This window comes from Gasterosteus aculeatus, chromosome 15 (assembly GCF_964276395.1).
Source record: "Gasterosteus aculeatus chromosome 15, fGasAcu3.hap1.1, whole genome shotgun sequence".
NCBI lineage: Eukaryota > Metazoa > Chordata > Actinopteri > Perciformes > Gasterosteidae > Gasterosteus > Gasterosteus aculeatus.
In genome coordinates, this window is record NC_135703.1 from 9,852,656 (window position 1) to 9,862,996 (window position 10,341).

Consider the following 10,341-nt stretch of genomic DNA (forward strand, 5'->3'; position numbering starts at 1 on the left):
GTCTCACATTTCCGCTTTCATAGCCCAATAGCACCATTATTAAAACGAAGAATGTTTACGAGAGAACGGATCAGATTGAAGAACTTTTGTGGGAAGAAATTCGTAAATATGACCGCTTATACAAGCCGTCATTTGCGGGTTGTAGAAGCGGTGCGTTGGATTCATAGAGGGAGATCGCCGCAAACGCCGGTCGAGAAGTGCACAAAGTTGTGGAGGAAAATACGGGGCAAATGTGTCCGCGATGAAAAGCAGCAGTGGCGATGCACGGGGCAATAAAGTCTATGATAAATAAATCAATAAATAGACGTGACTCTCTAGGTCGTCTTCAACAAAACACGTCACTCCACCTGTTGTTCTGGCGGTGAATTGCTCTGCAACACACGCAAAACTTTTTGAACCATGAATTGAAACGAGTGCGTCGACGCAGACGCAGAAGCATGCGCCAGCCCAGATAAACACGGCACAGACGCGCACGCACGCCTCCCCCCTTTTGTCTTCCGTGCGTAATGGGCGTGCGTCGGGATTCGGCTTTTGGTTCCTTGTAGAAGAAGGATCACTTTTCCAGTTTCGGCAGCCAAAACATTTCCGGCTTTTGCGCTCACGAGTTTTCCAAATCCTCTCAGAGGAAAAGTCTGCGGAATAACCAGCATCGAGGCGTCGTGATGATGGATTCGCGGAGTTTAGCTGCTGCTCTCCTGCTTCTTTTCGGTTTGGCGACAGTTTTCGCTCAGACTTCCGCACCTGGCAAAGGTAGGAGGTGGAAGCAGTGACTCTGCGGTTACTAAACTGCGTTGTTTTTGTTTTTTTTGTTTCACAAATCCACGCTATGACTGACTGTAATGTTTTCAGTTCCTTGTTTCTGACGCTTTCTGTTGAAATAATGTGAGTAAAGAAAACACGTTCGTTGAGCCGCGGTCTTGAATTATACTCCATTGTTCGGATGAACAGTCTGGTTTAAACCCATTTATCATACTTGAGAAAATCTCGGGAAAGGTTAGTCAGCAGGTACAATGTCTCCATTAGGTCACAGCTCCTTCCTCAGGTGTTCTGTTTCAGAGTAACAAACGCACCCTGCGCATAACAATGATACACTTTATTTGACGGAACAAGCTGTTGCCCCACGCACTGTGCCGATAATACTGGTCTGTGTTTACTGTTCTGTCTCCATGGAAAATGCCCCAGGAGGATCAGCAGTAGTTTACCCAAAAATCCCCAGTGAGCACAAGGCCGCATTCAGCTCGGAGCACTTTCTCTGTGGGAAATGTTTGGTGCTCTCACAGTAACCGTGTTTGACTGACTTCCCTCGCTCAGTTGCCTTTTTTTGAGGATGGTTTTGGGTGTTCTAACTGAATTGCCTTTCCCCTCCCCGCCTCCCACAGCGTGTGAGACGAAGAATGGGACGAGCTGCGAGGAATGTCTGCAGAATGTGACGGTAAATCCTGCTGCGTGTGTGTTGGAACTTCAGCCTGTGGCTAAAGTTGTTCAACTGGTTTGAGGAGTACCTGCTCTGTCATCCATTCCCACCCTTTTTGCTCCATTTTCTCATTTTAGTGCGTGTGTGTCCAATAATGGGCATGAGTTGTTTGTTCATATGGTTCTGGTATTTCTACAGTGCCTTTGGTGCATCAAGACCAAGATGTGTCTAACGTATCCAGCGAGGACCATCCTTCCTCCCCATGCACTCTGTCCACTGAATGACGCACGCTGGGGGCTCTGCTGGAGTAAGAGGACACACACACACACACACACACACACGCAGATCCACAATCTTTATCCACGTATGAGGTACCGGAATTATATATCATAAATGATTCCATTCAGTGCATACACCAAAGATCATTAATTAAAAATGATTTAAGAGAAACGCCGTATATTGTATTTGAGAAACAAATGGATGACATTAATCAGTTCTAAAACAAAAGCTGTTGATTCATATTCTGTCAATCGATTACTGAGTCGACCAACTAATGATTTCCAACTTTCTTCAATGGCTCATTGTGGGTCATGTACAGAAAATTGTAATGAGGGCCAAGCAATACTAAATTCAGTTGTTTTCCACAACAGATAATGTGTGAAAATGTTTCGTGGTGTCCTTTCATCAACGTAACATATTCCTTAAAAACTGAAGCTAACATGCTTTCCCCTTATTAATGTGAAATGTTTTACTGTATTTGGTTCCTGAATGTTTACCTTATCAAATGAGGTAAATTATTTCACTGACAATTAAATAAATGTAGATAATAGTTGTTTAAAATTGCATCAAAATGATGTGTTTACACTAAAAAGTGCAATGTACTTAGTTAAATTTATTTTAAATAAAGTTAATATATATTAAACGTGCCAATAACAACACAGCAGTTGATCAAAGTAGGCTGCAGTTTACCAGCAATGCTAATATATATTCATACATAAAGGTAATTTTATACAACATAAAATAAGCTCAATAAATGTATTCCAATGGCCACAGAAAATACTTGCATCAGATTAGGTGGCTGTAATTCCATCCCAGGTAAACATAAGCAGCAACGCATATCTGGCATGTAATGGTTAATTGCAAATAAGTACTGAGACAAAGAAATCCCCATTGCTCACAATGGTCTAATTCAGTTAAGGATTTTTGAGGGCAGCGGTACCAGTAGCCAAATTCAAACAGTACAGGATAAACATACGAGCCTTATCAAGCACCTGAAGGTCAGTGGGTGAGAATGCTCCGGTCATTTATAGCCATCGTGCATACAGAGATTAGAGTGACCGTGCCAGCGAGAGAAACCCAAAAGGCGTAGAATTAGTTTGACATTGTGTTCTCCTGTCTAGTGAACTTCCAGACGTTGATAATCACGTTGGCAGTGATTGGTGGAATAATCATCATCGCCTTCCTGGTCTGCCTGTTCTGCTGCTGCAAGTGTGAGAACTTTGGGTAAGTGTTTGAAAGGACGCAACCGCATTGACCGAGTACTTGTATGATGACCTTCTGGAAAAAGCTCAAACATCATTCCTAAATCTCGATGCTAAGTGGAACCCATCTGACGAGCCATGTGTAAAACAATATTATACGCTCTCACAATGATGACAACTGTTATTTTAGTGTAAATTCCGTGAAAAGTAAAAAAACAGGAAATGTTTTATTGTTTAGATGTATATCCGGTTTTTCTGTGTTTTGCCTGTTTAACGCCGTATCCCATCTCTCTCCCTCTACCCCTTTCAACTATGTTTCCATAAAAATCAATCTAACCTTCTGAGATATGGAGCTGTATCGCCCCTTATCAGTATAAGTAGCACACAGCCGCTTTAGTCTGCGGAAAAGGGAAGGTGATGGATTCATGGTGATTTGTAGAATATTCTGTTTGATGAGCGTTTTATCAGTTAGCCAGTTTAAGCAGTTACAAAGAATGTCTAACCTTCGGTACACAGATATTGTCCCAGAGGGTTTAAGGATAGTTGGCTGTGTTTAAGGCTGGAGAAAGAACTCTCTGTCGGATGGATTCCTTTGTCCATGCTATGTGATTATGATCTATGTTGAGACATTTCCCCCTTGTCAAGATAATATGGCCACATACAGTACAAACTGTAATTTATTGTGTGTCAGATCCAAAAGGGCGGAGGCCAAGATGGAGAAACAGGCTAATAAGACGAGAACCAAGCAGGAGGAAAGGTGAGAACAATAATCTTTTGTGAACGCAAAGAGTTTCAAGCCTTATCTGTCTGTTTTATTGAGAGTGCATCTTTATCTGGAGTTGGCTCCCCTGTGCAGAAACATGTTCCAAGAAATCTTGTCCATCACCACCTAAAATGTCCTGTGTTACCGCTCTCAAGTAGTCTTTTAACCTTAATGTGTTGGATGGTGTCATGTTACAGAATCTTCATGATCCAAATCCGTTTCCTTCATAGCACACAATAGCACACGCCAAATTGTTACCTGTCAGAACTGGTTTGTGGCCACATGACTTTTAGGCGTGTTCAAAATATTATTATGGTCACTGTCCCACTGTCACTCAGGAGAATGCTTTGTCTTTACAGGCGGGCAGAAATGAAACAGAGACATGACGACGTCCGGAAGAAATATGGTGAGAGAACACTTTTTCATAGAAAACGCTGAATGAAATTGAGCTTTCTCAGGTTAACACTTGATCGAAATGAATGAACAAATTATTAGATGTTTTTAGAAAATGTGCCTATATGATTTCTAACTAAAGCTTACATGAAAATAATTACACCAATGGCATGTTTGTAGTAAATCTGACGCTACCAACAGCCAGTGAGCTTAGCGATGCACAGCACTGAGACTGGAAAAAGTCGGGGGGGGAAAAACAGCTACCCTGTTAAAGATTTACCTCCAAAGATCACAAATGAAGACGTTATGGCATTATTAAGACCCTTAATCCTATCAAAAACAAACGTGTAAAAGTGACATTTTGGCGGTACAGTTGCTCCCTGGACCCACAAGTCGCCTCAAAAACTAGTGTTGGTGTGCTGTTTTACACTGTGGTATTTAGATCTATATGATCACAATATAATGCGTTAATAAGTGAACCTAAGAGGTGCTAGTAAGCACTTTATGTACCTTCATACAGAGCCAGGCTTGCTGTTTCCCTTTTCTTTCCAGTATTTGTGCAAAGCTTAAGTAAGCAACCTGATTTTGGTAGCTTTATATTTAACTGGCAAACATGGGTGTCACCGTTCCTCTTGTCTCACTCCCAGTAAGGAAACCATAATCCCCATAACCTCAGAATACTTTCTCATACCAATGACCCCACTGATTGTGTTTTGTTTCTCCAGGTCTAAGTGGGCCAAACCCATACTCCAAATTCTAAACCACGACTCTTCTGTTTTTCCCTGAACTCCGACCTCTCATGCATGATACATCAACATGTTTTGCAGGCATGAGAATGTCTGTAAACTATAATTTAAAAAAAGTGTGCGTTGTTTTGTATGTATCCATATCTATGCATTTCTATATAGAGATATGAAGTCAGGCTTGTCTGGCTTCCTCCAGCCAATGAACAAGGATGTTGTGTTCAATGTGCTGACCTAAGAGGCTGTAACTAAAAGCTAGAATAGACGTGTTGCAGCAGTGTTCTTCAATACTACAATAGTCTTCCCTGTGGCTCTTATAGAATACGTCTAGTTGTACTATTTATTAGGAATAACTCAAGTTTAATTGTACAAAATGGGGAAAAGAAAAAATCAATTCTGTTTTGTCTAATTAAAATCTGTTGCACCTGTAAATCTATTTTACTCCTCTGAGTTGCTGCTGATTTAGCAATCTTCTCTGGGAATGATAGCCTATTTTTGTACTTGGATGTAGATTTCCTCTCTAGTTCCAAATTGCCTCATTCCTTGTCAAAATCTAGGTATGTATGTTTCACAAAAAAACATTTTCAGTTCAATTCATTTTGGATTTTTTAATTTGTTGATCGTGGATTTGGATGTTTATGTAATTCTACATTTGCCGTAATTCTAAATAGAAGACTTTGGATTAATTATTCAATTAGTGCAGATACTTTTATTGCTTGTATGTTGTCTGCACTGTGCTTTTATTAAAACTGTGTTATTAAAAGGTGAAAGTTCATTGATTAAATCTGTCGTGGCTCTAGTACCCGATTTTGAGAAGTTTAAAACTCTTTGCCCAAGTTCTTTAGAGGCCGAAGGTTGACACCTGCTGTTTTACACCAAAATAATATTTGGTTTCAATGAATCCTGAGCATAAATTGAAAATTCTGTATAACAAACACAATTGTGATAAATCATTGTGAAATAATGGGATAGTGGATTTTTAAAAAGGACTATACTGAATTCCAATTTTCTGAAGACATCCATTGATATTGACAAAGAAAATTAAAATAACTATCACTAGATATGTATGTAATTCATTAAATAAATACTACAAAATATTATGTACTTATATTTGAAAGAAATTAGTTGGTATTATTATTGTAGACATTAGGGACTAGTGAGTGTATGCATAATAAACACATTTCAATTTAGTTGATACAAATATTTAATGGCAGACCTTTTTGAATTTGGATACTTCACTGCAGCTATTATGCATACCATTGCATACTCTCCATTGTATACTCTACCATTGCATACTCTTGCATACCATGCAACCATTATTACATAGCTGTAATGGTTCTTTTAAAATACCATGAGGCATAAAATCTTCATTTTTATGCTAGAGGTTTTCTTGAAGGTTGTTCAATTAGTCTTCCGTCTTTTGTTATGGGCACAAATAAATTCACAGCTAATTCAGAAAGGACTAATAAGTATTAAGTATAATATTAAGATATGGAAAAACAATTTGCAGTCAGTTCAGAAAGGCGAAGGCCCAAACACATTGTCACTAACATCTGAGTGTTAGCGCCGATGTTTTATTTTTCAAAGCCATACATTGTTTTTAATTGCACTGTAGTGTGAACTTATGCATGCAAATGTTTCTAAACTTAGTTTGCCACAAATGCACGCTAAAGTACGAGTACTCCGAGGTGTTGATATGGTACTGCCATCATAGGTTATTCTGTCCGCGTGCTCGAGTATTTGTTATAGGTGCGCGCCCCCGTTTCCGCGCTCCCGCGGTTTGGTCGTCACGGGGTCTTCACGGACCAATCGTGTAAGTCCAACTTACGTCCAAAGCGCGTACCCGTCGGCGGAGGAAAGGAGAGGACACAAGGCGGCAGAAAGACAAATTCCGCTCAATTAACCGAATATTCTGAAAACACGCACACGAAATACAGCCAAGATGTCAGAGGAAAAGCCAAAGGTAAGATGATGGTTTAGAGAGCCGCACGTTTGAAGAGGTGGCTGGGTCGAGCTTCTGCCAAACCATTTCTCCAATGTGCAATCTAAAAATGGCCTGGTTTGCACGTTTCTCTGAATCGGCGCAGTGTTTGTTTCGCAAATGAATGAGTACCCGCGCAGCCGTTTCCACGTACCTGCGCGCACACGCTGTAAGTGGTAACCGGGTTTATTCTGACTAACTAATTAAAGTCTCGAAGACTGCGGCCAAACGCAGCAATCGCACCACGGTTGTCATTTGCGGATTTTTTTTTCTTTGTCAAAACGCGACCACGTTATGTCCGCAACCCCATAAATGCCGCAACTGCAGCGGCGATAAAAGAGCGCCAATGGTGGCGAAGAACGCACGTAAAATAACCGGAGCGCTTCTTGCGGTCGTGGTTTAAACGTCGCAGGGTTTGTTTTTGCCTCCGCACAACAAAACAAAAGCGCTAGCATCGTTAGCTCGGCAGCTAAACTTAGCGGTCTTCTTAAAGGGCTGCCGTGCAGACCGACTAGTCCGGAGCTAACATGCTAACGTTAGCATCCGTGACTGAAGTAACGCATTGTGACCTGGCTGCAAAACTCTGCACCATGTAACTTTGTTTGGGTCCAAATATTGACAGAATAGTGGAAACCTCACATTTTGTTCAGGCGTTAAGTGACTTATTATAAAGTTTCAGCCTGAAGTCGTGTAGCTGTTATGGTACTTTGCTGTCTTTATGTGCTCTTGTGTATTGAGTCTTTAATGAGCTCTTGATGTTTGTGGCATCATCGTTACTGCTGTTTTACCTGATTCTCAAACGCCTTTTGGTTTTCTGCAGGAGGGAGTAAAGACCGAGAACGACCACATCAACCTCAAGGTTGCAGGGCAAGATGGGTCGGTGGTCCAGTTTAAGATCAAAAGGCACACACCGCTCAGCAAGCTAATGAAGGCGTACTGCGACCGACAGGTGAGCCCATCGGAATGACTTCCGCTCCCAACATGCTACACCTCGATCTGCTCGACTTGCACACTCTCTACCTCGCTGTCGTTGACCCAAAAATCCTTTCATTCACCCTCTTGTCTTTCGCTGCTCCTGCAGGGCCTGGCGATAAGGCAGATCAGGTTCAGGTTTGATGGCCAGCCTATCAATGAGACGGATACACCTGCACAGGTAAGATCCTATTATCTTACTCACAGATGCATCATCCTATTCCTCACTGCAACCAGATTTCTGCATGATGGTAAAACGATAACTCTCTTTTCCCCCTCTGCTTCTCTCAGCTGGAGATGGAAGATGAAGACACCATAGATGTTTTCCAGCAGCAGACAGGCGGCCACTGTTAAGCCCTCTCCACCTCATTGACGGCCACCTTCAGTGCCCTCTCCCCACCCCTCCCCCCCAGCCACTTTCACTGTCCCCTCCATGCCTCCTCTGCCTATCGTCGTTGTTATTATTATTATTATTATTATTATTATTATCATTATCATTATAATAATGATAATGAATTTTATTTCTTCAGTTTCAAGATGTCTGTCATGGTTTTTCGTCAGGTGTGTGAGGGGCTCCTCAACTGTTTGTGTAGTGTCTAAGCCAGGACTGAACTTTTGTGCGCGTCAACAGTCTCCCCGCTGGCCAATCAGGACGTTTCCTCCTGGCCGCGCAGGCTGTGATTGGACCAACAGCACGTCACAGCTGTTCCTGGTTTATCTCGCACTCCCCATTCATTCTCCGGTGAAAGCTTAGTATCCAGTAGTGTGTCACAGTTTTCATCCATCGTGGTCAGACGCGAGGCTCCGCCGGTTTTTGTCAATGGGCATGAAAATGGTTTGAAGCGGAAGCTCCATCGGAACTTCTTACACACGGGCCCTTCCATTTCACTTTGCTCTAATGTGTTTTTTGTCTGACCTGCTCTTCTGTTAAAAGGTATTTTAATTAAGACCTGCGATGCTTTTGTATTTTCTTTTCTTTTTTTTTCTTTTAAAAATTAACCAGGGAGCTTGTTGATTCTCCTGTACAGAAGTATCAGAGTGAGCGTTGGATAAAAGTTGGGTTGCTTGGACCGATACTCCAAAGACCAAACTTAGGCTTTATATTTGATGTACTTTGATCACTCGTAAAGGAAATTGCAAGGTCGAAACAGTCACATTTTAAGGGAGTTTGTATTTCATTGATGTTATTTGCTTTGTTTTTGACTAATTGAGAAAGGTTGTGGGTATCCATGGTACAGACTTTATTCGCTCATTATGATAAATTCCTAATGGGGTTGGGGTGGGCGCTGTTAACTTATCCTTTGAGATGGTAAGGGTCTGGCTGTGTAAGATAGTCTTTTGATGTAGAATACTTTGTTTTCTGATGAAACGGCCAGTGGCCAGTCCTTGTGTTACGCTTACAGGTAGCTCCGCTTGTGGGTTTTACAATTTGGAGAATTTAAGTAGTGGGTTGGTCCGACTGACTGGGAAGGTCCCTCCTCAACGCTGTTTAGGGGTCTGCTGTCGCATCGGTATTGGTCTCGTAAATATAGGGCGATGGGACAACTGATTCTACGTATGTTTTTGAAGAGATGCTTTCCAGGTGAGCAGGGAGTTCCAACAAAAGTTTTTAAAAAAAACAACGCATTTAGAAGACACTTTTCACTGCGGATGTGGATTGCCAAGCTGTTCCCTTAAGTGCACAGGGCCAGAGTTTCAGGCAATTTGTTGAGAAGCCTGACTGCTGTTCTGCAAACAGTGGCATCCTTATTGGTCACAAGTGTCTTCGATATTTTACAGTTCAGGCTAGGATGCATGACGTTTGTTGTATTTGCTGTGCGGGCAGGGAGAACAGGGTTCTGCACCCACAGGGCCCCGTTCTTTCTACGCAGACAACAGTTTCATTTGGTTGATGGACGGACTTAGATTTTTCAATTCGGTCAGGATGTTAAAGTAAGTAGTCATTGTGCTGAACACTGGCAACGGTGTTAAATTATTCAGTGAGTTGTGTCATGAAACCCTGTTTTTAAAGTTTGTTTTTTTTCTTCCCATAAGGCTACGTTTTCAAAGATGCTAACAGATTGATATCGTCATCTCTGAACAAGTTGTGTGTTTTAGATCATGCATTTTAAAGCTTAAATTACCCTTTGAACACGACTTTTCCCCAATTTCATATTCAACATAAATGCTTACTCGCTGAAATATTCACTACTGTCCACTCTGGCATGAATAAATATAAAATTTAATTTGAAGACCCATATTTCATAATGTCTCCAGTCAGTAACAAGTCATGAGGCCAAACAGTTTGGTCTATTGAAATGCTAAATCTGGGAGTGATTACTCTGCACAAGCCAAAAGTTAACGACCCTGGTTTCTAGCTTTCCAGTCACGCAAAATAAGAGCACAGTCATCAAGACTGTTCCAATTGAACAACGGAGTTTGTTTGACCGAGATCTTTTGAGCAAAATAACATGAGCTCAGCCGTGTAATGTACAAAGAACGGGGCCCACATCTTGTCACGTCATGTTATTTGTTCTCTACTGATTTGTACATTATTTGTGGTCTTTTACTACTGTATACAATAAATATAGTTTGGTACTCAGATATGCTGTTGT

General features: G+C 41.5%; 2 protein-coding genes across 2 annotated transcripts; both read left to right on the forward strand.

Moving 5' to 3' along the window:
• Positions 1 to 419: 419 nt before the first annotated feature.
• Positions 420 to 5,569, forward strand: pttg1ipa (PTTG1 interacting protein a). Its single transcript, XM_040200321.2, has 7 exons — positions 420 to 750; positions 1,380 to 1,432; positions 1,613 to 1,721; positions 2,815 to 2,917; positions 3,587 to 3,652; positions 4,018 to 4,064; positions 4,777 to 5,569. The coding sequence occupies exons 1-7, from the start codon at positions 663 to 665 to the stop codon at positions 4,809 to 4,811; spliced, it is 501 nt and encodes a 166-aa protein (XP_040056255.1). The 5' UTR covers positions 420 to 662; the 3' UTR covers positions 4,812 to 5,569.
• Positions 5,570 to 6,527: 958 nt separating this feature from the next.
• sumo3a (small ubiquitin like modifier 3a) lies at positions 6,528 to 10,330 on the forward strand. Its single transcript, XM_040199746.2, has 4 exons — positions 6,528 to 6,757; positions 7,596 to 7,724; positions 7,857 to 7,928; positions 8,039 to 10,330. Exons 1-4 carry the CDS (start codon positions 6,737 to 6,739, stop codon positions 8,099 to 8,101), a joined length of 285 nt encoding a protein of 94 aa, XP_040055680.1. The 5' UTR covers positions 6,528 to 6,736; the 3' UTR covers positions 8,102 to 10,330.
• The last annotated feature ends 11 nt before the right edge of the window (positions 10,331 to 10,341 follow it).

Coding starts and splice junctions, on each gene's coding strand:
- pttg1ipa (XM_040200321.2), top strand. CDS start 663: ATGATGGATTCGCGGAGTTTAGCTGCTGCTCTCCTGCTTCTTTTCGGT. Junction 1,433..1,612: donor AATGTCTGCAGAATGTGACG/GTAAATCCTGCT, acceptor GTATTTCTACAG/TGCCTTTGGTGCATCAAGAC. Junction 4,065..4,776: donor CGACGTCCGGAAGAAATATG/GTGAGAGAACAC, acceptor TTGTTTCTCCAG/GTCTAAGTGGGCCAAACCCA.
- sumo3a (XM_040199746.2), top strand. CDS start 6,737: ATGTCAGAGGAAAAGCCAAAG. Junction 6,758..7,595: donor TGTCAGAGGAAAAGCCAAAG/GTAAGATGATGG, acceptor GGTTTTCTGCAG/GAGGGAGTAAAGACCGAGAA. Junction 7,929..8,038: donor AGACGGATACACCTGCACAG/GTAAGATCCTAT, acceptor TGCTTCTCTCAG/CTGGAGATGGAAGATGAAGA.